At 57.1% G+C, this 27960-nt stretch overlaps 1 protein-coding gene across 4 annotated transcripts; it reads right to left on the bottom strand.

Moving 5' to 3' along the window:
* Positions 1-181: 181 nt before the first annotated feature.
* Sbf1 (SET binding factor 1) lies at positions 182-26001 on the bottom strand. Of its 4 annotated transcripts, none has more exons than XM_027953195.3 (41): positions 25893-26001; positions 19436-19521; positions 18912-19049; positions 18547-18708; positions 18353-18463; positions 17631-17736; positions 17395-17527; positions 17191-17299; positions 17001-17114; positions 16798-16875; positions 16289-16402; positions 16069-16197; positions 15889-15987; positions 15604-15808; positions 15402-15514; positions 14202-14351; positions 13777-13845; positions 13538-13696; positions 13199-13467; positions 12946-13118; positions 12795-12868; positions 12519-12714; positions 12158-12285; positions 11598-11776; positions 11344-11480; positions 11023-11230; positions 10504-10700; positions 10289-10426; positions 7185-7262; positions 6652-6833; positions 6398-6577; positions 5759-5860; positions 5497-5682; positions 5299-5425; positions 5082-5212; positions 4782-5012; positions 1740-1847; positions 1433-1644; positions 921-1008; positions 712-843; positions 182-625 (listed from the first exon to the last, which is right to left on the bottom strand). In XM_027953195.3, exons 1-41 carry the CDS (start codon positions 25945-25947, stop codon positions 527-529), a joined length of 5685 nt encoding a protein of 1894 aa, XP_027808996.2. In that variant the 5' UTR covers positions 25948-26001; the 3' UTR covers positions 182-526. The 4 variants fall into 4 exon arrangements, with proteins under 4 accessions (XP_027808996.2, XP_027808998.2, XP_027808999.2 ...); XM_027953197.2 differs by lacking the exon at positions 25893-26001 and adding an exon at positions 20612-20663; XM_027953198.2 differs by lacking the exon at positions 7185-7262 and having other exon boundaries at positions 25893-25997.
* Between the last annotated feature and the right edge of the window lie 1959 nt (positions 26002-27960).

The raw sequence follows: 27960 nt of genomic DNA, 5'->3' as shown, positions 1-27960 counted from the left end.
CAAGACCAGATCTGCTCCCAGACCATGGACCCTGAGGTGAGTGGGCCCGGCACCAAGAAAGGCTCACAAGAAAGCTGCGGCCTCCCCACCCACGTGGTAGACCCAGGGATGGAGCAAGGCCAAGGGCATGTGGGGCACTGGACCACTGGCTGGAGGGGCGTGGGTGAGCAGGGACACGAGCAGCCGTTAGTTCTCTCTTTATATAGACTCTGGTTCTAGAAACAGTTCACCTGTGGCTGGCCGGCCGGGGCCAGCACACCAACAGGGCGGGGCAGGGGTGGACTATTTACAGGCCCATTGCAGGGCTGTACCATGGCCGCGACCCGGCACGGCACTCAGCCATGACACAACAATAAGTTAGAGCCAGCCGGGCGGGGCGGGGCGGGGGCTGTACACACAAGTGCTGGGGGCTCAGGGCCTCAATACTGTCGAGGGCCGGGGCTGTAAACATGGCCGGGGCGGCCCTGCCCACCCCTAGTGGTCTGTAATGACTGGAAGCAGAGCAGCCCAGGCAGGGCCAGGAAGGTCAGGCGTCCGACAGGCAGCTCTGGATCCGGTCCACCCATTGCTGGGCCGAGGGTACATCCTGGGCACAGAAGTTGTAAACGCGACGCGTGGTCTTCACCTGGGAAAGGGTGGTGGCTGACTCCACGGCCGCTACCACTGTGGAGAGTCCTCCCTCCCACCTCCCAAGCCCGGGCAGAGGCTCACGTCAAAGAAGGCCTTCTCGTCCACAGTCTTAGGGGCACCCATGGTGGGCGTGCCAGGTGCCACAGCCTCCACCTCCGCCAAGTCGATGACACCTTTGCACTGGGTGTCTACTCGGTGGTCATAGTAGCGCAGCTGGGGGGGGGGGGGTGTGTGTGTCACAGTCAGGGTGGCCTGTCCCCGCCAGGCTCCTCCCGCCACTCTTCACTCACCTGGTGCTTGGTCTTGTCTAGCACGAACCAGCGGGCCTTCCAGGGCTTCATAAATGCCCCCTTCTTGTACAGGGTGCCCTCGTAGGACCTGCATTGGCAGCAGGACCAGGGCCAGGCTGGCTGTCAGGGTCCAGCTAAGCCTAGGCCCCAGCAGTTGCCCCCACCTGGGGGGCCCTCAGGGCCCTCATCCTACAAAACTGGCCCAGAAGGACGACTATCTTCAGAAAAGAGATGGAGGGTCCTCCCACAACACCAGTCTTGGGGTCTCAGGGAAGCAGCCACACACAGGGTAACAGCAAAGGGGCACCCCAGGCACAAGGGGTGGGATGGATTCTGCAGGGCTTCAACCTCGTCTGGTCCCTGCCCCCAGCCCTCAAGTCTGTGGATCTACATCTCAAGCCCCTTAGCCTTGGGCCACCACATGGTTTCCCCCTAAGACCTTCCACCCAAAGAAGTAACCCCTCAAAGGCATCCCTGGGATCCGAGGCCCCAGCTCCCACTGCCTCTCAGACCTGTTCTCACTCTCGGCCGTCTGGAACTGGCTGTACAGGGTGCTGGTGCTGCGGCGGGCAGCTTGGCGGGAGCTGGACGTGGTCGAGCCACTGCTCTGGTCACTGTCCAGGCTGAGGCTCAGGGTGGAACCCACAGGCCCCTCCTGTAGGTATACGCCCAGCGAGCGGCGGTGGTGGGGCACGCTGGACACAAGTAAGGAGCTGGGGGTGCCCTGGAGATAGGAGAGGGGTTGGCATCAGGGCTAGGCGGCCTGCGCCACCTGCACAGGCCCCCTCCCCCCAGCCCCCCATGCCCACTCCTGCTCACACGTCCATGTATCCGGCCTTCCAGGCGCTGCGCAGCCTTCACTCGGTCCCAGGTGTCCTTCCAGCGCTCCGGGGGTCGACCCAACTCTGTCTCCAGCCGCTGCAGTTCCTGGGCAGAATCAGTAAACAAAGTGTTATTCAGAAAAAAAACATCCAGATTGGAGTATGAGAAGACAAAAGGAAGGGAAAATACAGAAAAGAAATACAGTAGTAAGACCCTCTTTCAAAATTTAAAAATAAAGAGGGCTGAGGAGGTAGCTCAGTGGTGGTAAACTGCCCCTGGGTTAAATTCCCAGTACAAAAAAAAAGTAAAAAATGAAAAAATTTTCAAACCAGACATATTCCTCACCATTGCAAATGAATGAATGAATGAACGAATGAATGTTACAAAAAGAAAGCAGACATATCAATATATCAGAAGCACTACAGACCCAAAACAAGACAGGTTGGACACACACCAACCAGGGAGCCACAGAAAAGTAGGGATGGGGATGTAGCTCAGTGGTAAAGTGATAGTCTAGCATGAGTGAAGCCCTAGGTTTGACCTTCAACACTGCAAAAAATTTAAAACAATTTTTTTTAATGGAAACTTTAGAACTTTAAAGTAAAATACATAAGATGAGAATTTCCTTAGACGGACTTTAGAACACTAAACATAAGAGTGATGAACTTGAAGATAACGGTAGAAGAAATCACTCAAAAGGAACTGCATAGAGGAAAAAAACAAGATGAAAGCAAAAAGAGAAATGGCAAGAAAATGACCATCTCACAGAGCAGAGAAGCTTACCAAGCCTCAAAACAGGGTGACACAAAGGAAAACCACACAATGGCCAAAGTGCTGCAACCAAAGATAAAGAAAAAACCTTCAAGGAGAAAGGAGACAGCTCAGCTCAGGGGTCAGCTCACAGGGACAGCTGTGGGGAGTAACTGAGCACTGATTGCTGCTCGAGGCAAGGTGGGCCAAAGAGGGCTTTCTAGACGTCCGGAGCCTGTCAACCTGGAACTCTTGAGTCCAGAGAAAATGCCCTTTAACAAAACAGTGGGCGACAGGCATGGTGGCCACGCCTGCAATCCCAGCCTCTTGGGAGTCTGAGACAGGAGAACTGCAAGTTCAAGGCCAGCCTCAGAAACTTAGCAAGGCCCTGTCTCACACTAGAAATAAAAAGGGCTGGGGACGTGGTTCCGTGATTAAGCACCGTAACTCTCCCCACCACACACACACACACACACACACACACACACACACAGAATAGAGGCAGGAAGGCACAATGAAGATGTTTTCAGATTAACAGAAGCTGAGGGAATTTTATGACCAGCAGACCTTCGGTCAAGAGGTAAAATCCTGGGCTGGGGTTGTGGCTCAGTGGTAGAGCACTCGCCTAGCACACGTGAAGCCCTGGGTCCGATCCTCAGCACCACATAAAAAAATAAATAAAGGTATTGTGTCCAATTACAACTAAAAAAAAAAAAAAAAAAAAAAGAATAGTGAATATTGGAAATGGCAGAAATAGGAAGCTTTTTTCCTCTTAATTTCTTTTTTAGTTTTTAGGTGGACACAATATCTTTTTATTTTTATGTGGTGCTGAGGATCGAATCCAGTGCCCCATGCATGCCAAGCTGGCACTCCACCACTGAGCCACAACCTCAGCCCTCCTTAATGTCTTTAAAATATAAAGTCGACTGAAACAAAAATAACAATTATGCCATAAAAGAGCTAAGTGGCTCTAATGACATCAGATCAAACTGACTCTAAGACACTCAGGACTGCCCAAAATAAAGAGGAACTCTACCTTGCTCTCAGGCTTACGGTCACATTCACCCAAAAACCGACTCCATGAGCCCTGAGTAAAGAGGGACCCGTGCACCAGGCTCCACAGCGGGTCACCACGTGACTGTGCAGGCCCACCTCAGCACCTCTCATTGCCAGACAGGCATCCCCACTTCCTGAGGAAACCAACTCTGAGTTACTCAAATCTCCAAGGCCACACAGCCGCCACGGGGGAATGGGTACACGTCCCCGTGGTCAGGATCAGAGGCCACCCCTTCTGACTGCTCAGGCCCTCTGAAGAACCACCTAGGGAGCCAGCACCACACGCAGGACATGCTGTCACTGCACTGCCCGGGGAAGCACAGATCACCCAGCTCGCTCCCTGCGTGCTTCTCTCGCCAGGGAGTCTGCCCTGTTGGATTCTGGGTCTGGTGATAAACAGACACCCCCACCAAAGATGGCAGAGCAAGGGATACCAAAGACCTCAGCATCAGCCCTGAGCTTCCACGGCAGGAATCCAGAGGGCTGCTGCTTGCCGTAGGGCGGGCAGGACAGAAAGTCTGGCAGAGAGAACAGATCCTGGGCACAGGTGCCATGCCACACCAGGTGCCGTGGTGTGGATGTCGTTTGTTCCCCAAAGGCCCCCGAGTGGAAGCTTTGGAGATGGAACCTAAGAGGTGGGCATAGGGGACGTTCTTGGGTCAAAGGGGTGTGCCCTCAAGGTTAGGGTCCTGAGGGCTGAGTCTGTCAGCAGAGGGTGTTTTTGTTTTTGCTTTTTAATATTTACTTTTTTTTAGTTTTAGGTGGACACGATATCTCTATTTTTACATGGTGCTGAGGATCGAACCCAGTGCCTCACGCATGCTTAGGCGAGCACTCTACCGCTGAGCCACAACCCCAGTCCCCAGAGGGTGGTTATTAAAGCCACAAGCCCACCCAGCTCCCTGTGAGTGTGATCGTGGGTCTCCACACACACCTGCCATCGCCATCTGCCATGGCGTGACAAAGCTGAAGGACCCTGCTGACTCAACAATCTCCCAAACTGAGTTAAGTAAACCCTCCACTTCATAAGTGAGCCTATTTCTGATACTTTGTCATAGTGACAAACTGCTGATATACCAGGTAAGGGAAAGCACACATGCCCAGAGCAGAGGCCCTGAGACCTGGGGTTTGTGACAAGGACCTTCCCCTTCACTGCTAGGCAAACACTCACAAGGCATGGGGCAGAGACGTGGAAGCCATGGTCACCCCAGGTCCCAAGGGGCGCACACGCACCTCTAGCAGGCGTGAGATGGCGTCGGGCTGCACTCGAGGGCGGCTGTCATAACATGGCCACACCACGCGGCGCCTGCTCTGAGGAGCACCTCCATCTGGCCGTTCCTCTTCTGGGGGCTCAGGGGGCCCCTGGGCCAGCTCCCAGTCATAGGGGGGGCCCTCAGACAGTGTCTCCTCCGTGTAGAAGTCCCACACCTTCAGGTTGGACACGTTGCTGTAGGGCCGCAGGACCTGGGGGCAAGCCTCACACTCAGAAGCTGGGTCAGCAGCAGCCCCTGCCCCAGCCGGGTCCCAGCTCACCTCTGTGTCCTCAGGTGCATACATGTAATTGTAGAACACGGGGGTCCTCTTGCTCAGTCGCTCCACGTACTCCCACACAGACCGGCAGGCCAGCTGGCCCCTGCGCTCGCCCTTCTCCTCATACAGCAGCCCTACACAGGGTGAGGTCAGGGTGAGGTCAGGGTGAGGCTCCGTCAGGGCCCCGCCCCCACACAGCCGCCCGGCCCACGGGACATACCCAGCTCAATGCGCTCATAGTCAGAGTCAAGCAGGAAGGTCCGAAAACGGCGAGACGCATGGTGGTAACCGAGGAACTTGAGGTAGAACTGGCTGAACTCAAACTCCATGGGGAACTGCAGGTGGACCTATGTGGGGCAGGGGCAGAGGTCAGAGTTCAGGAAGCACAGCCATGCCCAACCATAAGGCCACTACCCACCTGGTACACACAGTCCAGGAACTGCAGGAAGACAGGCGTGAAGCCACTGCTCTGTCCTGCTAGAGTGTGAGCCCCACGGTGGCTGAAGCGATGACCGAAAGACAGCCACTCCTTCTCCACCAGCAGGCGGAAGCCCTCCAGCGTGCGGTAGAAGGGATCTGAGAGCAGCTGCACCAAGGACACCACCTGCAGGCACCACCCACTGGTTAGGGAGGTACCCTGGGGACCACAGCCAGTCCCCATCGCTGTACCTGCTGCACACCTGGGTGGTGATGTCCCAGCCGTCCTCCAGGCTCACCAGGACAGAGGAGCCCGAGTCTAGGAGCTCCACCACCAGCACCGATATCTGCAGCAGCTTGTGGATCTGCAGGGACAGGCAGCCCTCGTTCCCCATCCTGACCAGGCCCCAAAGACCATGCCCAGAGTAGCCACAAGAGGCTGGACAAGAGCCCTGCTCTGGCTATTCTGACCACAGCTTCCTCCTCCCAGGACCCCTAGGACCAAGGAGGCAGATTCAGCAAAGACCCTGTCCTAGGGTTATCTGAAGGACCCATCCCTAAGTCCTCTAGCATTCACAAGTTCCCAGTGAAACAGTGCCCAACCCCACCTCCCAAAGACAGTACAGAGGCAGGATGTCCCACAAGCCATCTTTTGCATGGGCCATCAGTCCACCTGAGCCTAGTAGGCTGCCCTGGACACTCTAGTCTCACTGTAGACCCTACCAGCCCAGATCCCAGATGCCTCCCAGGAGACCCTACGTGGGGGAAGTGGCCATCACCACCATCTTCTCCTGGGGCCCAAAACTGTCAAACAAGCAAATTTAGATCCCTGTTCACTCAGCTCCAGTGAAGCTGCAGGCCTAGAACCCAGGTGGGCAGAAGGGCAGGAGCAGCGCAGAGACCTGGATCAGCCACTCGGAGTCCTCCAACGAGCGCAGGAAGGAAGCTGGGCCAGGGTCGGTGGCAGGACAGCCCGGGACGCAGGCCTTCAGCAGCTTCTTAAAGCTGGCCTTCACCTGCCTTGCTTCAAATACCTCGATGGGCACCAGCTCCCACTGCTGGAGGGGGTCTGGCCGCACACCCTGGGAGGAGGGCAGGCACTGAGACGTGCCCAGGCCTGAGCCCCCACCCGGCCCCATGCTCCTACCTCAGGTACCTTGAGCTGAGCTTTGTCTCCAACGATGTAAAGAGCTGCACGCTGGGGCCGCAGAAAGCCCGGGTCAGGGGGAGCCCCATTGGCCTGCGGGGGACTCAGGACATCTCTGTCGGCTAGCCGGGAACCCACATCGGCACCAAGCCCACCACTGCGCCCACTGGCCCGGACACTGCCCCGCTTACCTGTGGAAGAGAGAAAAGGTGAGTGCCAGAGTGGGGCCAGGGCACCACTTACCTGGGCCGGCTGGGCTTGGCCTCCAAGGAGGGGGCTGGGCTCCCAGGGTGGGGTGGATGGCCAACCGGCCCCCAGGAGGGCAGTGTGAGGGAGGAGGGCTAGAATACACAGATGCTGAGACACGTGGGGTGGCCTGTGTTAGTGTCTGGGGCAGGACTTGGGTGTCAGGCAGGTAAGTACTGGGGCTAGAGGGTAGGCCGTTAGTGTCAGGCATGGAAGGGGACATTAGTGCCCAAGACAGCTCAGTCCACACTGGGGGCCATCAGGGCCAGGTAAAGGAGAAGCCCCCGGTACGGTACCTCGGGGCGCAGTCCATCTGGAGGCCGAGGCCGCCATGGGGTTGGACAGCGTGGTGACCCTTGCTCTGGGGCTGGGCACTGGGGGCACAGCAGAGAGAAAGCTCAGGTCTGGCCCCTGGCCTGGGGTGTGCAGCTTCAAGGAGTCTACAGGTCAGAGGTTCCCACCAATCCCTCCTCCGGGGAACCCTGGAACCAGCAGAGGTTGGCAGCGCCAAGTCCCTAGTCTCAGGAGAGCAAAGAGCCTTTGTCTGGTCCAGGCAAGGGGCCTCCCCCAGGCAGCAGAGGGCCCACAGCAATGTGGCCAGGGGATGGAATCTCCTCTGGACATCTCTCTCCTCCCCTATAGACAGAAATCTTGCCCTCAGGTCCCTCCTTGAAGGCTGTGTCCCAGAACCTCCTCTCTCAAGCTGGGGTGGGACCTGTACGACAGGCACTGCCCAGAAGTGCTCTCAACACATAGCCATGCAATGGCCTCACCCGAGACACAGCAACAGGAGGGGCTCAAGGGGCACGGCCTGGAGGAAGCCTGGATCCTTCCAGGAAAGACAGAGAAAACAGGCCCAGAGATAGAGGGCAGTTCAGTCTAGGACACAGGCAGATGTGAGCCGCAGGCAGCACCAGGCAGACTCACAGCTGGGACAGTGCGGCCAGGAGCCTGGCATGCTGCCTGAGTGGGAAGGACCTAGAGGCTCACCTGCCTCCACAAAGGCCTCATGCAGACAGAAAGGTAGGGTAACATCCCCAGTCACTCCAGTGGCCACCACAGCCACGCACAATTCAGCCTGCGTGCCCCGCATGCTGACAACCCCATACTGCGGGTGGCAGTCGCCCAACCTTGCAGTGAGAGCACCAGCCTGCTTAGGATGCTGGTTTTCTCTACAGCTGTCCCTGTTCATTACTGGGCAATGAGGGGGATGGTCAGGGATGCGCAAGGGACACTAGGGGAGGTGCAGGCACTATGGAAACTGACTCGTCCTGAAGCAAGGATGCTGCCTGCAGGTGACCCTCAGGATTCCTGGCAGGAGTAGGAAGGCACGAACACCCAGTGATTATAAAACATACATAATCAGAGAGAAAGCAGGTATTTCTTTTTCTTTAATATATATATATTTTTAGTTGTAGATGAACACAATACCTTTATTTGTTTGTTTTTATGTGGTGCCAAGGATCGAACCCAATGCCTCATGCATGCTAGGCAAGCACTCTACCACTGAGCTACAACCCTGGTCCTGAGAAAGCAGGTATTTCTGATGGAAGAGTGAGGGTGGGTGCATCAGGCCTGTCTCTGGGATACTGTCTCCGGTGACCATGAAGGCACTCACTGCCCATCCTTGTCCCCAGTGCCCAGCAAATTGTAATGAGACACAGATGGTCAAAGGAGCACCACCGAGCATGGGTGAGACCCACAGGATTAACAGTGAGAAAGGCCAGGGCAGAGGGAGGGCAGAGGGAGGGCAGATGGCTGCAGGCAAGGACTGCAGAGCTGGGTGGTTAGCTCCCCAAAGCAGGTGGCACCAGGCTGCAGGACGGCTCGGCCTACAGAAGCTCCTACCAGCCCCAGAAAACCACCAGCACACTGCACTGTGTTCCCAGGAGCTGAGGTCCAGCAGAGGAAACACAACCCCATCAACTCAAGAGCAGGACTGAGGGCATGGGAGCAGACACCCGTTGTGGCATCTACCACCTCCTGAGTACACAGCACAGGACAGGTGGCTCCAGGTCTGTGTGTGAATCGGCTCACACCCCAGTCCCATCAGCAGAGGAGACAGGCTGGCCTGAGGAGGGTGAGCTCTGCAGGTTCCAGTGCAGAAGCCTCCTGAATCTCATGACCCGGTGCTAAGAGAAGACATCCCAGCACCAGGGACCCTGTGGGCAGATGACACACACTGGCCTGGTACGCCAGAGGGTGGCTAGCATCATAAGCCTGAGAACCAACCCTCTAGAATGTCAGCATCCATCAGCCAGGCCAAGAAGATCAGCGAGACAGGGTGAGAGCACAGGAAGACACTGTGGGAAGACGGGGCCAGGCTGGGTAGGAGAATGGAAACGGGTCACTGATGGGAGGGATTCAGTTATGCATGTGGGGGAAGGACCAAGGAAGCAGCTGCCCTTGGGGGGGAAGGGTGAGTCCTGAAGAGCCACCTTCTGCTTCATTGAACACCCGTGCCCTACAGAACTGCCCTTTGTGTCCCTCCAGGAAACAACAGTTTTATCTTCTGCCTAAAAGCTTCTCTTGATACTCAGCACCCACAATTTCCCTCCCAACCACCATGTGGACAGTGCATTGGGCAGAATATATATGACCACACATTCTTGGCATTTCTGAGCTGGGGTCAGCCATAAGGACAGCCCAGCCTACAACCAGTGCCCAGAGCAGCAAGGGCAAGGGCTCCAAGGATGGCCCCAGGTACCCACCTGACCTCCTGCCTGCTGCCTCCTTTGCAAAACAGAGACACCTCATGGGGACAGGCGGTTATGACAATGGCTGCTCCCAAGCAGGGAGAACTATGGGTGCCTCACGAGCAGGGCTCAGTGGGGGACACAGCCTGACCCAGATCGAACTCAGTGTGTGCAGGGGAGGGGATAACAGGGACAGTGAGACCAATGCAGACAAGACACCTCTAGGACAGATGAGGGTGAAGGCCAAGCAGTGGGCAGAGCAGCACTGGGAGGGGGCAGGGTAGGAGATGGGTAGGAAGAACAGGCCTCAAACACCTCAGGGCCTGGGCTGTCCAGGAGGCTCTGGCAGAATGTTATTGTTTAGGGGCTGGGGACATAGCTCAGCTGGTAAAGTGCCTGCCCTGCATGCATAAGGCACCGGGTTCAATCCCCAGCATCACAAAAAAAAAAAAAAAAAAAGTTGTGGTTTAAGAAGGTAGACAGACTCATGGCCAAAGCAGGCAGAGCCTCAGGACACTCACCTGGTTTGGGCAGGCCTCCTTCCTTGTCCCCAGTGCCAAGAAGGGGCCCCTATTCATTCAATACCAAACGTCCCTGACCAAGGACACTTGTTCCGCTCACTGGCCTGCTCACCATAAATGCTGCCACTGCCCCCCAGTCATCCTCCTCACCCATGCTCACTGCCCACCCTCAAGCACCCTTACCGTGACTGCCCATATGGGCTGAGGAGAAGCCACTAAGCGTGTTTCGTCCTGACGCATCTGCATAACGGGGCATGGAGCTAACCACGGCCTGCAGGTACTTCTCCTGCTCCAAGCTGCTGGAATCTGCCTGGGACTGGCCTGGAAGAGGAGCAGGAGTTGGAGGAGTAGGGTGGAGGGAGATGGGACAGACATGAGATGGAACCAAGGAAGGGTACCTGGAGAAGGTGCATTCTGGGCCTTGAAGAGGCCAACGACACCCTTGCCATGCAGGCCCCCGGAACGCAGCAGCACAGCCTTGGAGCGCCCGCTGCGCCAGCAGACCACGGGGAAGCGGTTCTGGCGGTAGCAGCGGGATACACGCTGCAGGGCATTGTCCTGGATGCTCTGGGGAACGATCAGCAGCCCCGGGTAGCTGCAGGAGGCAGAGGCCTTGTGAGGGCAGTTCTGCGCCTTGCCCCACATCCTCCCCACAGAGCTTAGGCCGAGCAGATCAAGAGCCCATCGAGAAGACCAAAGGAGCAAGTTCCTGGCTCCCAGTACAAGAGGGTCAAAGGGGCTTTCCAGACCTTGTGCTCAGCTGGGTGCCCCCCACCAAGCCCAGAAGCCCAACCCTCTACCTTCCCCCTTCCCCCTTCCTTGTTTGGCCAGGAACCATGGCGGGGCCCACAACAGGCCAGGAAGATACCCAAGCAGCTCTGACCGCATCCTCCTGGAGTGTCCTGGCCAACCCTCACCTGCGGCAGATGGCATACATGCGGTTGACTGGGGAGATGCGGAAAGCCTCAGACTTGGCCCGGCTCAGGCTGCTGCTCAGGGTGCCAAGGCCAAGGCGCTGATAGTCTCGGCAACATGCCCGCTCCACCAGGCTGCTCATGGTCATGCGGTCCGAGGGTTTCAGGGCTGAAGATGGGGTCAGCGTGCTGGGCTCCAGCTCCTCTGACACTGCAGGCCAGCACACAAGGGTCACAACCCAGAAACCACCCACCCTGCCTTGTGTCCTCCACAGGATTCATTGCCAACAAAGACTACCCAGAACACCCTCATTCTGCCCCCACCTGAGATCTCATCCTCCTGGTCCTCATAGGGTGGCTGGCCCCGCTGCTCCCAGCCAGGGGGGTTATACTTCTTCCTAGTAACATACTGCCGCACCATGGTCTTCTTGGCATTCTTAACCAGGTTCCGGGACAAGGTTCTGGGGTATAAACAGACAGCAGAGGTGAGAAGAGGAGGTATAAAACTTTAGTCACACCTGGGAAGACTGAGGAAAGCACACAGCTGGTGCCCAGCTACCCTGGCCCTGAATCTGTACCTGAGAGAAGGACCCTTGTCCTTGGCAACCCGGGATGGCCGGCCAGATGTGTGGGTGGAGCCCAGGGTGAAAGCAAAGGTGCCCCTTATGTCTGGCGGGTAACGCAGCTTATGCAGCTGCTTGCGGAAGAGCTCGGCGCTGTCAGACCCCACCTCCTCGTCAAAGGCCATTTTCAGCAGCTGTGTCAGACAAAGAAGCCCTCAGGGGTCTGAGTGGCCACCAGGACCCTCCCTAACTCTAATGCTGCTGAGAGACTGGACTCTCTTCTCACAGCAATTGTGCCACAGAAGCGGGTGAGCCTTAAGGGAAGGCCTCATGCCCAAATACTCAAGAGTCCAGTGTAAGTGTAGACTGTCAAGTTCCAGCTTGCCCAGCACACCCAAGACATAGACAAGGGTCAGCACCCGAGGAAATGGCAAGGATCCAAAGGCCAGCATGTCGAGTAAGCAGGTGATGTGACACTGACACCCAAGGAGAGGGACCCACACTGACAACACACTTGCCAGGTCACAGGTGAAAACCAGCTTAGAGGACTGGCTGGCTGGGGGAAAGCCACCCACCTGGAATGTGCAGGAGCGAAGCTGCAGGCCATCCTGCAGGAGCTGGTCCACCGGGGTCTGAACACTAATGCGCTTCTCCTTGGTCAGTGCAGCCACCGGGAAGGAGCGGACCACCACCTGTTCTCCCACTAAAACAGGCCCAGCAGAGTCAAAAGGAGGGAAAAGAAACAGGGTCACAGATCTCAGGGTGCTACAGCTACAGGGGGTGTGGGTAGGTGGGAAGTCGAAGATGAGCACCCATCACCCACAGGCATCTCATACCCCTGAGAAAGGGGCAGGAGAGGCAGGGACAGTGCTATATCCACCCAAAGACCTCACAGGGAGGAGAGGGCACCGCCAGAAAAAGGGTCTGAAGGCTCACCCAGCGGGTCGGTGGGCATCCCCGTGAAGATGACCCGGTATGTGGTGAGGAAGACGGCACCCTCAGCTGGGAACAGTGCAGGGCCCCCTGCACCACCACCTGCACCCTCCTCACGCCCATCGGGTAGCAGATACACACGCAGACCATCCAGGACACATTCTTCACCAGGCAATAGGCGTGGCCGCAGCAGCTTAGGCTACTCAGAGACAGAAGCAGCATCTCAGGACACAGTCCAAGCCCCTCGTGCCCACCACAACCTGGCTGGCCCCAACTCACTTTTTGGATGGGGGGCAGCCTCTTGCTCTCACGGTGCACAGCCTCCAAGGTCTCAATGTGCATCTGGACGATGTCTGAGAGAAAACAGTGCTCATGCCTGGGCCCTGGCAACCCCCCTCTGAGGAAGTGTTTCTGTGCCAAAACCCCATACCTGGCACCATGACATGCAGCCCCTTGAGATGGTCACTGGTGACGCCGCTCTCTGTGCAGACCTTGTCTACAAAGCGGTTGATAAAGCGGACCACAGCCCCAGCCACGTCACAGGTCTCTGCATCCTCAAAGCCACTCTCTGTGTCATAGCTCTCAGCCATACTGCCGGCCATGCTGGGCAAGGAGGGATGTGTGGGTACAAGCCCACCTGCCCACAGACCAGCCCACTCTTCCCCACCCCACCCTGCCCCCACCTGTTGGTAACCAGGCTGTTGCTGGCACTCTCCAGGTCGCCCAGCCCTGCCCGCTCCCTTAGAAGACGGCTCTTGCTGCTGTCCAGGGGCAACAAGAGGTAGCTCATGCGGTTGGCATAGTGGATGGCCTGGCTGAACACCGTGCTCTCCTCCTTCTGCACCAGCTCCTGCTGCTTCTCGCGGCTCAAAGTTGGCCACAGGCGCCGCTGTTCAGAAGCCACATCCAGGGCAGAGCGCTGGTCCTCCTGGGATGATGCCTCCCCAGCCTCCTGCCATGACACCACAATGAGTGAGCCAGGGGTGAGCTGCCCTCCTCCCTGCCCGGGAAATCCTGCGCACCTGGGAGGGAGCCTGGTCCTCAGAGGGCTCCAGGTAGAGGGCACGGATGTGGGTCTGCACATCTCCATAGAACATGGCCTCCCAGAACTGTGGGGTGCTCCACACCACGTGCTCCTGCACACAGCTGTAGGCAAACTGTGTCACGCCTGGGCTCAGTTTCTGCAGGGGTAAATTGGGGAGGTCACTGAACATGGTCCAGAAGGAGCCAAGGAAGAAACTGGGACTCCTCCAGCACTCACCCGGCAGAAGGCTGTGACAAGGGGCAGCAGAGCAGCTGCGATACCATGTTCGTCCAGGGAGGTACAGTCCTGTGGGCAGAGCAGTGGGCAAAAGGGATGCCTGCCCCTCTCCCAGACAGTACCCGCCTCCAATCACATCTCTGTGGCCCCACAGACCAGCACCTTCCAGCCCTGCTGCCTAGAACGTTGGCCCCAGATCCCCAGGATGGCCTCAGAGGTTCCAAAGTCAGCCCCACACTTTCTCCAACAAGGACTCTCCCTGTTCCTGTCATTCCTACAGACCAAGGATCCCATCCCACCCTCCCTCTTCATTCTCACCTAAAGATAAGAGTTTCTCCCAACTGCAAGAGTCCCGGGAAACCCAGGAACCCATGCTCACCGCGCTCACATGCCACGTCACTGGCAGGATAGGGGTCTGGCCTCACCTGCAGGCAGCAATTCATCATACGGACGACAAAATCGAACTGCTGGTGATCCAGGACCGCTCGGTTCTGCTGCACGTGCAGGTGCAGCTCCTGGGCCAGGCAGCGACGGGCAGCTCGTCCCTTCAGAGCCCTGAGCACGGCCGGAAGCAGCTGGGAGCAGGGTAAGGGGAACAAGGGGCTGAGGGCAAAGAGGGAGGGATGGGGGGAGTCCCACAGAGGGAGGAAGCAGCAGGCCTACAGAAGGCCAGAAGCTCCACCACGCACAGAAAACCCAAAGACCACACAGACCAAAAGAGATGAAAACCTGCAGCAGACCCAGCAGTCCACAAGTGAGAACCCAGGAAGACAGGACACAGCTGAGTGCACGCGTGCTCTGAGGAGGCCTGAGGCCCAGACCTGCTCAGTCTGTTAGGGCTCAGTGTCTGAAACATGGGCCTGAGCATCACAGGGCTCCCAGCACAGGCCAGGCCAAAAGAGGGCTCAAGCTTGAGCTACTGTTACGGTCATTCACCATAAAACCACAGGAGACACCACACAGCTGCGAAAAGACTCAAACTGGCTGCCAAACAGAATCCCAGCCAGGCACGGCGGCGCACATTTATAATTCCAGAGGCTGGGGAGGCTGAGGCAGGTGGATCGCGAGTTCAAAGACAACCTCAGCAACTTAACAAGGCCCTAAGTAACTCAGTGAGACCCTGTCTCTAATAAAATACGAAAAAGGGGCTGGGGTGTGGCTCAGTAGTTGAGCTCCCCTAAGTTCAATCCCTGATATCAAGAGAAAAACAGAAGAAAAAAAAAGGATCCCAAAAGTGTTACGTGAATTATCACAGAGGCAAAACAGCATGTGAGTGGGTTTTGTTTTCTATTAAGTTAGACACAACACACACAGGTCTACAGTCTTTCAGAAGGATGCAGAAGAAAATTAATAGAAATCTTAAGGTTTTCTAAGTTCTAAAAATGTATACAACCCCACCTTGCTGAGCCTTCTTGGAAGGCCTGTCCCACTGCCCACTGAGATCAAGGAGAGGAGACCTGGTGCCCACCTATCCTCCTGCCAATCCATCCACCTCCAGCCAACTTGCATGTGAGCAGAGTCTCCAGGGCAGGCCCAGCATCCATTGCACTAGAGGCAAGGCCTGTGCCTCCTCTGAGGCTGCTGTCCTGAACTGAAGTTGGGGGGCCCCTCACTGCACACCTCACCTTCTTGGCCTCAAGCATCTTCCCCTCAAACACGTAGGAGATGCAGTTTCGCACCACCTCCAGCCGGCGGGCACTGTTGACATGTGGCCCGCTGCACCGCTCTAGTATGGCAGCTGTGGGGACAGGACACACACACCCTCACAAGAGCCCACTCCCAGTCCCTTCTTGGGGCATGTTCTCCCCTCCCATCCCCATTACACACTCATGGGGGGCCCTGAGGGCACAGTGGTCCTCCTCTCGGCCTTCACAGCTGGGGGTGCACCCTGCATCTTAGCTGCAGCCTGGTCCACAATCCACTGCACGGTGCCTTCATCCAGCCGGGGGAAGGGTCGGGGTGGCCGCCGCAGGTGACTGGCCTCACCTGGCCTCTGCACCTTGTGCATCGCCACAGCTGGATACGGGTTCTCCTGGGGTAGAAAGGCAGACAATGGCAAATGGGTGTGGGCCAGGGTGGCACCACATCCTCCCATCAGGCCGCATACCGTACATTCTTATAGAGCTGCTCTGCCAGTTCCTGAACATGACGCAGAACTCTCTGTGGGTGGTTTTCATCTGCACGCATCCTTGCCACCTCATGGGCTACCAGCTGGGGGGGACAGGAGGCAGGGTGAGACTAGGGCAGGTGAGCATATGGCGGGGGAGGTAGACAGGTGGGGGTGGGATGCACCTCATCAAATAGATCCGTGGGGCGGTAGGGGACCCCGCGCTCCGACACGAAGCCCGCAAAGGCCATGCCCTCCAGCACCTTCATTAGGAAATCATCCTCCACCAGCCCACGCTGGCCCAAGAAGGCTGCCTGGGGAACACCAAAAGGGCACCCACTCAGGGTATACCGAGCATTCACCTACCACTCCACTCCTCTATCCCCACACCACCTGCCAGCCCACCTTATGGAAGCGGATGACAGGCTCTGGGTGGATGCGCACAATGTGCAGGCACCATCGGTAGCCCTGCAGGAGTTGAGCAAAAAGCCGAAGAAAGACGGCTCGGAGCTCCTTGTCCTGGGAACACAGGTGAATGCAGGTGAGTGCCAGGCTCCTGGGTGCTTCTCCCCACTCCCACCCAAAGCTGGGAGCGAGGCTTCTCAGTCACCTCTGTGGTCTCCTCTGCCCCTCCCACAGTATGCCACACAGCCAAGCAATTCCTCCACACTTGCTGAACAAGTCCCTCCTGCTAGTGACCCCCAGAGGCACTGGTGGCAGGATGCCAAGTCCTGGCCCCTCCATCTGCACCCTATACCTTGCCCACACCTGCTATATAACCAACTGCCTGTGCTATAAAAGCCCAACCTGGCCTGAAAGTGCCATGTGCAATGTGCAATGTGCATGCACCATCAGCCCTGCCATCAGCCATGACAGAACTGAGATGACAGGATGGGGTGTCCAAAGACCTATACCTGCATCTTCAGGGAGGGAGTGGACGTCGTGGCGGGGGGAAAGGCAAGGTCAGCCAGTTCCAGCTCTGGATCCAGGACCTGTGGTAGAAGCAGAAAGCAAGGGGAAAGACACAGTGAGCCTTAGGCTCTGGACTCCCCCTGTTGCTACACAATGGCTCCCCACAGGCTGTAATCTCCAGCTTCAATCTGGCCCTTGCCCTCACCATGCTCAGAACATTGTGGGTCTGGCTCTGCAGTGGCTCCGGCAGGGGTGGAATGTGCACACACTCAGGGACAGTCACTGTCCCTCCATCAAGATCAGCAACAATCACGTCCAGCTGTGGACCAAAGCGAGCAAGTGATCAGGGGCCTGCAGGCCTAAGCAGTAAGGCAGACACAAACCACAGCCCTTACCAGCTCCTGGGTCTCCGCCTGGAAGGCTGCGTTGACCCCAATGATGAAGGGCGTGGGTGTGCTGAGGACCTCCAGCAGCTGTGCTGGCAGGATGGGCACATAGGTGAAGCTGCAACAGGTCCCAGGGTACACAGTGAGTCCCAGAGGGTAAGGCTGGGTGGAGGGGCCAGGAGGGACGGGTGGAGGGGCCAAGCAGAGGGGCACCTGTATCTGAGAGGGAACAGTAGCGCCAGGAGGCCCCTGCAGGCATCTGCAAGCCGCTGGTAGCTCCGGGACAAGAAGAGGACCTTGTGCTCCGTGAGGGCAGCACAGAACAAAGACAGCACATTGGTGATGCCTAAAGAAAGAGGACAGGCCTGGTGAGGGCCTTGTAACCCCCCAGAGTGAGAACCACACCTCTGGCCACCAGTCCTAAGGACAGGAAGTTGCAGCAGGCTCACCCAACTGACGGAAGAGCAGGGCTACACTGCAACGGCTGATAGGTAGTGAGTCAGCCAGCGGGGTCTGGATGACCTGCCGGTCACCAGCTCCCAGAGAGATGGTTCTCTGTGGAAAGAAAAGGACCAGAGTTCAGCAGTTTGACGAGGCCCAAATCAGCCCAGAGCTCTGTGGTGCCAGGTGGGCCCTGGTGAACTGACAGACCCAGAGATGGGACTGACCGGATGGCTGGAGGGAAAGGTCACACCCTGACTGTTGGCTGAACAGTGCTGCAGAGAAAACTCAAGGCAGGGGGTGGCTGCCTCTGACCTGGGGTAGGGGCAGGGCCTGGGTGGGCAGAAGAAACAAAGTATCCATACCGCTCCTTCCTCAACAGAGTCCAGCTGCACAGGACAGACAGGCAGAGAGACACAGTTAGACACCTCTGGCACACAAGGCACACAGCAGAGAGCGGACAGATAAGCTGACACTGACATCCAGAGACAGGCACACACCCAAGAATGAACAGAAAGACGCTAGGCCCAAAGGAACAGATTACAAGAGCCAGGTGAGCAGGCAGGGGCCAAGAACAGATGACGAGTGCTGGCACCAAGAGGAGAAAGAAGTGCCCAAGGTGTTGGGCCATGCTCAGCCACTGAACACGGAGTGCCCACCAGGCCCCCACACCCCTGAATGCACCAGGAAGACCTATGCCATGGAATCACCAGTTGTTCTCAATACCTACCTGTGATCCCCCAGCCAGAGGGACAGTGCATGTCAGCAGGTTCCCAATCACATTCTCCAGGCTCACGTTCAGGCCTTCCACGTGGATGGCATAGATGAGACCAAGGCTATTCTGCAATGTATCAGACATGGAATGGTGGCACTGCCAACAGGAACATCCCAGTCCTGCCTCGCTGCCCTGGTGGCCCGCCTCACCCTGAACACCTCCGCATGGTCCAGTCGTGATACCAGCACCAGAGTCTTTGGAGCAAAGAGCTGGCCAGCCTGGGCTGATGCTGTAGTCAGTAGCCGCACCTGGCCTCCCTCATCAGCTTCCTCCTCCCTCTCCACGGCATCCTCAGTGGTGCCCACTGCTTCCTGTAGACAGAAGCCCATGCTCCCGGCTCTCGTCAGGTGCGTCCCATGAGCCCAGGTGGAGGACACAGGTGACTCAGAGAGACCCAGCCCACTAGAAACTTTGGCCTCTGCAGGGTAGGAGACACCCCCAGAGGCAGAGGGAGCTGCCCATGGCCCAAGAGCTCATCCTCACACATGCTGTACCCCAGAGCCCCCTAGCTGACCTGTGTGGGCTCCACTGGCTCCCAGAAGGTCAAGCAAGCGCAATAGTGCCGCTCAGAGTTGATGTCAGTGAGGACGGCAACAAAGAAGGTCGGTGGGTTCCTCTCGGGACACAACTGCCACCCACTGGGCTGGCAAAACTGCAGGGAGGGCTCAGTAGTCAGCTGCCTGCACCCACACCCGCAGCAGGAAATAGCCCACCTGCCCCAGCACACCTACTCCCAAGCATCAGCACTGCCAGGGCCTGGAATTCCAGGGCACACAGGCAATGCCTCATTATGTGGCTTTGGGGACACCCTCTGGGCCTCAACCCCTCCTGGTGAAAGGAGTAACAGCCTCTGGCCCCACCACCTAGGGTGAGGCCCAGGAAGGGCATGGTGCCGACTGCTGGGAGCGCTTGAAAATATAACACAGTGATGTGAGCACCAAGCACCCCAACAGTCAAGCCGGCCACCCCTACTCTCCACAGCAGGTCTATATCTCCTTGTACCAGCTCAGCAAGGATGGGCCTGTCTCCCTGACTTACCAGCTCAATGCCCTGGGGGAAGGGGTTGTCCTCCCAGTCCTTCTCTGGGAAGCGCTGCAGGATCTGGCCCTGGCCTTCCCCACTCCCTGAGGAAAGAAGCAGGTGGTCAGAGAACCCACCCCACTTCCCTCCCCAATCTCCTGCCAGAATTGGCCAAGGCCTCAAAGCCCAGTGTGGAAAAGTCCCCTCCTCATCTGGCACCAGACTAGCTCTCTCAGACCTACTGTTCCCTATAAATAGTTCTGAGTAGAGAAGCCAAGGCAACCACAAACCCCAGGGCCACCAGAGGGCAGTGAGAAGCCCCAGATCTGTGTAAGTCCCCATTGCCCCCACCCCTTCCCATGTCCTGCCCACCCTCTCAGCACCATGTGCCAGAGTTCTCCCCTTGCCACAGACCAGCCAGGCCTCCCTAGGGGCCACAGTTAACAGCTGTCCCACAGCCCACTCAGCATCTGCCACCATGGCAACCCTGACTTAGGCATCAGCCCCAACAACTCCAAAAGCTGGACAATGACCTCCAGACAGACAGTGGGTATGTCTGGTGTATAGGACGTATTTGGGCACTCCCGAACTCTATGTCACCCACCCACCCTGGGCCCATGCTGGGAATGCATAGGATTCACACTTGTTATCTATGTGGGGTTTAATGAGAAGCTTCGGTCCCCTTGTGCTGGGGGGAGGGGACCATCCAGGCCCACAGTCCCAGATTGCTATCTATCCCCAGCCCCTCAGAGATGATCCCAGCACAGATCTCAGGAGGGAGGATTCAGCAAGGTCCTGCTCTTTGGAACCTATGTTCCCCTAAGTCTTCGGACCTGCACCCCTTTACTACCATGCCCAGGGCACTGCTTCCTGTCAAGTGTCAAGGCCACATGGATGCAATCCATGCTACTGAGGTGGAAGCCTTGCCTGTGGATAACCCCTACAATGCCAAACCAGAAGGTATGCCAAAGGCCACAACAGGGGGGCACTCAGGACCCAGCCCCTGCCAGGTGAGTGCTCCACTTGCCTCACAGGACTCAGAGGGTGGAGCAGGATATGGTAGGAAAGACAAATGCCTCCTCATTTTCACCTCTCACACTCACAACTCAGAGGCCCCCACAGCAGAAGTGGCAGAGGCAGACAGCACGGGGAGGATGCTCAACGAAAAGCCTCTCCCTGGAACCCCACCTTCACCTTCATTCCCAGTAAACCACCGTGCACAGCCTTCCATGGCCTAAAGGGATGCAGCCTCACATCCATCCAGCCTGATCCATCTGCGCACAGGGGAGCTGATCCCCAGCAGCTTACAAGACACATTCCTCAGATCCTCTAACACCAGAAGAGTGGGTCTAAGACCTTGGGCCCTGAAGAATCATGAAGGCGACACCAAGGATGTGAGCATCAGGCAGGGTGCTGCTGAGCTAAGGGTGGTGGGGCGATGAGGGGCTGATTCTGACTCACAAAACCTCAGCTTCCTGCTCCCCTCCCCCCAGTACTGATACTCTGCAGGCAGCAAAAAAGAAGGGGACAAGTGTCTGCTGGTGCCATGCCTACCTACACACACCTGCAGACCTGTCCCACCAAGATGAAGACCCCATGAGGGGGTCCCACCCCTAAGAGCCACCCTCAACAGACCCCAGCCAGCATACTCACACATGCAAAACACACACACACACGCGCGCACACACACACACACACACACACACACACCCTCCCTGAGCCGTGGCTTCCCCCACCCCACTCTGCCAAGGGCTTCCTTGTGCTCAGCCTCAAACCACCATCTGGGCCCAGCCCTGGCTGGCACCCAGGGCTCACCCAGTTCTTGCCACGAGGCAGCAGGCGGAACAAGGAAGAGGGGGTGTAAGACAGGGACAGGAGCCTCTGCTCTACAGTCTCCCTCTCAGTTCAGGCAGGGTAAGCAGTCTTCTTCAGAAGGCTGCTCTCAGTAGCTTCTCCCCCCAAGGGAGTGAGCATAAAGGGGATTATCATCATCCACCATCGCCTTCTCCTATCTCATTCATAGTATGAAATCCAACTTCCTCTTGCAACTCAGACTTAAAATCCTCTGAGGGGCCCACACTCTGAAGAGCTAACCCTGATCACCACTCTTATGAGTGCCCCCACTGTCTCATGAGGGAGGATAGGGGAACCAGCCAAGCAGGCATCTCTCCTGAGCTCCAGGCTTGCCCTTAGGAACTCAGGTCACAGTGTTCCTTCTCTGGGAAGATCTGTGCCTGATCCTGGAGCCTGCATAGGAACCCCTAGGACCTCCCTTCCTCTACAACCCCCACCCTACCACCTCTTGACAACTGGTGCACCTGTCAGTAGGCTGGGCTTGATGGCAGGCTCCAAACCTGGCCAGACCACAGCCTAATTAGGGCTTGTTGCATGCACACATGACTATTCTCCCCACACCCAGCCCTACTCACACCCCACAAGCAAACAGGTTTCTCAGTAAGAAGTGCAGAGCAGCTTCCAGAGCCCTGGGGAGCACCCGACACAGCAGGTCCTCCTCCAAGAACACACCATGAAGAAGTCCACAGTTGCTACTGTGAACAACAGTACCTAGCCCCTTTCCTGAGACCTCAGCCTTTTCCTCAGCTCTGTACTTTCAGGGGCTTGGCTGCTGGCTTGCATAGGAGGAAGAGGTTCTGTCAAGTTTACCCAGTGTCCCCCACTCACTCAAGCACTGTGAACACAAGGGTGACCTGAAATGGCTGAGCTCCTTACCCCACCAGAACAATGCCCCACTTTAGAGTAGACAGGAGGGAGGGTGCCCTCCCCTTCCCACCCCACTAATCCCAACAGTACAGCCATGCATCACTGGGCAGTACTCTTTAAGGGGCCCAAGGAGGAGGGGCACCAAGATCCTCTGAGGCATAGATGGGAAATCCCCTGTCCCTCCTTCTCTTGAACCACAGGCTAAGGGAGGTCAACCCAAGGGTGACACTGGGGCTCCTGTACTCAAAGCTCCTCAGTGAAAGCTCCTCTGGCAGCCACCCCATGAAGGCTGCAGGGCTGAGCGGCAAGGCTGGCCAGCAAGAGAACACAGACCATGCGTTCTGTCATCTGCTGGCACACCCCATCACCAGTGCCAGGCTCCGATGCCTGGAGAGCCATCCTAGTGTACACTAAGGGAAGACAAAGAAAGGATGGCAGCCTCCTCTGCTCAGCCTGCTACATATCATATCATACACACTGGACAGCACCCTCCTGCTGCTCCAAACATAGTGACCTTGACACCCAGGCATGCTGTTTCTGGTCAATCACTGCAGCTTCTCTGGTCATCCTTCCTGATCTACCCTCACCCACAACCACAGCAGCTCTGGTCCAAAGCATCCTCTTCAAACATCCAGGGTGGATGCTGTTGAGGCCATCCCAAACAGCCCCAACCTGCTCCAGAGGTAGGGCAGGAACAGGGGTGGAGATAGTAGATGGGGCCCAAGAATGTGGCCAACTCATTACCATAGGACTGAAAGAGACCAGGCCACAGGATGGAAAGTCTTTTTCTCAGACACTTGGGGTCCAGACCTTCCTTCCCAGTGGCAGCAAGAAGGCTGCCAGCCAGGTCTAAGCCAGGTCAAGTGTCTTTCCTGCTCTCAAAAGACACCTCAACACTGGCCATGCTGCATTAAATCAGCTGACTACTATTGGGAGCTGGGAAGGGGCCATCCATCTGGTCCTCGCACTGACCCCAGAGTTAGGCCCAGGGCACAGAAGCTGCTCCCTGACTCACCAGGTAAGGAGCCTGTAATGGGCCAGTGGCACCCTCTGAGGTGAAAAGGACACACACAGCCCAAGCATCTCCCCACCCTCTCTGAGAGGTCACCAGCTGGAGACCACTAGCAACCAGGGTGCTGCCTTGGGCAGGACTCTGGACCCAACCCAGCAGCCAAGACACCCAGGCCTACACCCAGCAGTCTCAGAAAAGATGACCAAAACCAGGCCAAAGACATGAAATGCCCACTCACACCGCTTAACCTAAAAGACCCTGCATCCCTGCCCTGATGTCCTAGGCCTGCCAGTACAAGGGCATCTTTCACCTCCCTTGGAGGCGCATCGTTCTGTCTGTGCCTATGTTCATACACCTGCTGGTCCGTCATGAGTAAGACACCCATTGCTTCCTAGGGTCTTACATCTGTGTTCATCGCATCCTCACAGCCTAGAAGATTAGTATGACTCATACCAGCTACAGATGAGGAAACTGAGGCACACAGAGTCAAATGACTGGCCTGAGGTCACAAAGCTATGGTTGCAAAGCACAGACAACTGACCCCCACATCAGGTGCCATTTGGCTTCCCTTATTCCCGCCCCTACCCTATCACCTTTCCCAGTCTGTGGATTTATTCCTCACAGGGATAGATGAGTTCTTCTAAGGAATGTCCTGAGGCTGGATGGCCAGCTAGTTCCAACCTCAGAAGGCAGTGTTCAGGAGCTCCACGGCCTTCTACCACCACCCAAGTGGACAACTTGGAATCACTCCTTCCCACCATTTAGGGTGAGTGAACATCTTGGGCCCAGCCTTCTCACATGTACTGTTCAGAGGTCATACACATCAGAGGTGCCTGTGCAGCTCCAGCAGTAAGCATACTCGTCGCAGCCAGCTTCTCACCGATCCCACAACTGCATCCTCATGCCTCCCTCAGATTCATCCTCAACTCTCACCCAACTATCACCACCGCTATCTAGCCTCTACCTGCAGTCTCTGCCTACCAGGCCCTCTCTCCTCACACCGTCCTCAACATCATCAGCATCCAAGCCTGGTGTTCCTGCAGCCCCTGCTCACAGCCTAAGGCCCCTCACAGTAGAGCAACTATCATCCAGCCTTGTTTTCCAGGATCCCCACGCAATCCTCTGTCCTAGGTGATACTACTTCTTTGCTGCCCTCTACATGTGCCTTGTGACAGGCCACTCTCCTTCAAAAGAGACAGAGACAAGGACAATGTGGTCTTTGCCTTTGACAACTCCCTCTCTGGAGAGAAAGTCAGATGTTTATGACTGATGGTACCAAAGACATACTTGGACAGCTGAGAGAAGATCAAGTGCTGAGTAAGAGAGGGCCGTTTACACTGAGTAGGGTCTGGAAATGAGGAAGATGCTGAAGAGGCTTCAAAGAGTGTGCAGGTGGACCCTAGACAGAGAGACAGTCCAGGTGGAGGCTCAGCTAAAGAAAAGGCAAAGAAGAAAGTTCAGGTCATGGATGGTGACAGCGGCAGGAGAATGATAAAAAGCTGGAGAGTTGCGGATATAGCTTAGTAGTACAACACTTGCTTAGCATTTGTAAGGCCCTAGGTTTGATTCCTAGCACCATGAAAAAAAGGAAGGAGATGAAGATGACAAAGAAGCAACAGCAGCAGCAGCATTGGGATTTGAAGTCTGAGTGCCAGTCTGAGCTGCCTTAGACTGCGCACTCAACCTCTCTGTACCTGATTCTGCTCTACAAATGGGGGAAACAGCAGGGCAACCTTGGTGGGCTTGGGAGATAAAGAAGTGAGATCATGCACACAAAGGGCTGTGCAGGAACTGGCACACCCAGCACGCTTGCCAATACCCAACACCACTGTCTCCACGGCTGTTGCTGATGTCATTGTCAGGCTCTGTTTCTCCTACCCACCCCATGGCTGAAAGGGTGCTCAGACACAGGTGCCCCCAGACCTGGACCTGGACCTCCTACACACTGGCACCAATACCACAATGATCTCCCACCCAGGGATTGACTTGCAGAGCCTATACCAACAGGCTCATTGCCAAGAATGCTCTTCTGTTCACGACGTTTCATCCTGAAATCCTCCAAGTTCCAATTCAAATACCATCACTCTATGAAGTAGCTTTGGAAACTCCATGCTTTCCTCTGCATCCTACCAAGCCTATTTGAGGCTTCAGACCTAGTACCAGTCAGAGAAGGGGCTAGCCTCTGGGCATAGCCACTCAGCAGTCTGTGGAGGCCAAGAGTGTCCATCCCAACTAACTGGAGAGGAGGAGGCCAGATGCCCCAGAGCCCTCCCATCTCCAGCCACATGCCGCTGCCCACCACCTCGGCAGAAGGCAGGTGCCCAGGGATGGCCCCACTTCTCCCCAGCTATCCCCGCAACTACCTCCACCACAGCCACTGGGACGCTTCCTGGGCCTCGCGAATCCCAGTACCGAATCCTCGGTCCAGCCTCGTCTTTCTATCCCCTTAACCCCCGGGACCTTTGGCCAGTTCCTGGGCCAGGTCCCTCAGTACCTCGGTCCCTCAGCCCATTTCTCAGCCCCGGGCTAGTCCCCATCTCCGCCCGCTCAGCCCAGTGCCCGACCCTCAACCCCCAACCTGTCCCTCAATCCACAGCCCAGTCCCACAGTCCTGACCCTCAGCCTGGTACCGCAGACCACACTCAGGCCCGGCCCTCCCTCCGTCGCCAGACCTGTCCCGCTGCCCAGACACTCAGCCCCCGGCCCCCGCCCAGTCCCTCAGCGCTCTGCCGCGACACTCACCGCGCGGGTGCGGCCCGAACGCCACCAGCACGAAGTAGTCCGCGAGCCGCGCCATGGCGAGAGGCGCGGGGCGGCCCGAGGGGCGCGGGCGGGCTCCGCGGCTCGGGGACTTGAGGGCGGCGCGCTCATGGCCCGGCGCCGGCCCTGGGCCGCGCACCCGGGACACCCCGGGCCCGCTCCGCCGCGGCCCTGGCCCGGGCTTCCGCCGCCATCTTCCCAGCCAGCCGGCCCGCCCGGGCGCGCCGTGCGCTTGCGCGCCCTCACCCCGCCCACATGGGCGGAGCCTGAAACAGCGCACCCCATTGGCTCACCTGGCGTGGGCAGGCCCCAAGGGCGCAGTTCGGTCCCTTTCCCGGCCCCGGGCACCGCCCCTGGGGCGGAGGACGCGAACGGCGGCTCGGGTGGGTCAGTCGGCCCAGCCTAGGAGGCGGTGGGTAGTGATCCAGAGCCGGCCGGCGTCAGGGCCGACCTAGCGGTCTGGGCCCTCGCACGTGGGTGGAGGTAGGCCGGGGTCCGCCCCTAGGAGCTTCCAGTCGGGAGGTCGGGGTGAGGTCTCCAGGCTCCGCGGTGTCAGGCGGAGGCGAACTGGGGGAGCCAGGGCTCTGCCCCCCAGAACACCCAAACGGGAGGCCTCTGGACCCGACCAGGCTGAGCGGTGTGGGAAGGGGAGTCCGGCAGGTTCCGCTGTGAAGATCGGATGTTTTCTTCAATGTGAGACCCCTTTCCCGGAGACCGCACCGCCCCAGGGAGAGGGACTGGCCGGGGCTGCACCGCCGTGCCCCGGGGTTTGACTAAGAGGACACTAGAGTCAGGGGCGGGACACTCTGGGAGAGGCACCAGATCCTTGATATGGGAGGCCAAGGGACAGGGCTAGACTTTTTTTTTTATTATTTTTATTTTTTGAATGAGTTTGGTTGTTGCAGGACCCGCTGGAGGCAGAAACTGCTGGCCCCTCGGTCTCCTCCACCCGCAGGAGCCAGCCCGGGAGGATGAATGAGCTGAGGGAGTGGCTCCAGGGTCCCGCCCTGGCCCTGAGGCACAGCCCTAGTCCCAGCCCTATTCTGCCTCCGTCTCACACGAGGTCAAAGGAGTCCTTTCTGCCTGAGCTGGTTTGAGTTGTTTTCCATCACTGCAGGTCCTCTCCACACCATTGACTGTGGAGGAGAAGAGTCCCTGGGCAAGTCTGGCCTGATGTCTCAGCCCAGAGCTAGTTCTCCTCCTGGAGACTGAAGGCCCTGCTCCCCACTCCCCCATGCAGTTCCACTACACCTAGTGGTCCTGGCCCAAGGGACCCCTATCCCATGTAAGAGTTCCTTGAATTCCCCCCTCCCTCTTCAAGTTTTCTGCCACTGGCCCAGCCTTCTCCCCTTCTCAAGGATCCTGGTTCCCAGAGCCTCCTTTTCTTCCAGAAGGTTCAGGTCTCCTCCAGGAAACCACTGTCCTCAGCCCATAGCCTCTTGGCTTCCTCCATCCCTCATTTTACCCCCACTCAGCATACCTTTGATGGCCTATCATCTTGCCAACATCTGAAGCCTCCTGCCTGTTTTCTCACTATTCCCATCTCACAAAATCCAACCTTGTGCCAGCTGTGGTGTTCTAATCCCAGGACTCTGGAGGCTGAGACAGAAGGATCACAAGTTCAAGGCCAGCCTCAGCAACTTAGTGAGGCCCTAAGCAACTTAGTGAGACCCTATCTCAAAATAAATAATAAAAAGGGTTGGGAGAGGGGCTGGGGATGTGGCTCAGGCAGTAGTGCGCTCGCCTGGCATGCGTTCGGCCCAGGTTCGATCCTCAGCACCACATACAAAAAAAAAACAAAGATGTTGTGTCCGCCGAAAACTAAAAAATAAATATTAAAAAAAAAAATTCTCTCTCTCTCTCTCTCTCTCTCTTTTAAAAAAAAATACTTTAAAAAAAGGGTTGGGAGATACAGCTCAGTGGTAAAGCCTCCTGGGTTAAATCCCCAATTCTTCCCCCGCTCTCAAAACAAAAAAACATATACAGTCCTGACCATCTATACACTCAAGGTCCACACCCACTATCATTCCAGGGCAGAGTGACCCACAGA

The sequence above is a fragment of the Marmota flaviventris genome, chromosome 3 (genome assembly GCF_047511675.1).
Source record: "Marmota flaviventris isolate mMarFla1 chromosome 3, mMarFla1.hap1, whole genome shotgun sequence".
NCBI classification, from domain to species: domain Eukaryota; kingdom Metazoa; phylum Chordata; class Mammalia; order Rodentia; family Sciuridae; genus Marmota; species Marmota flaviventris.
The sequence above is the reverse complement of the archived record's forward strand: the minus strand, read 5'-3'. Positions and strand labels throughout refer to the sequence as shown.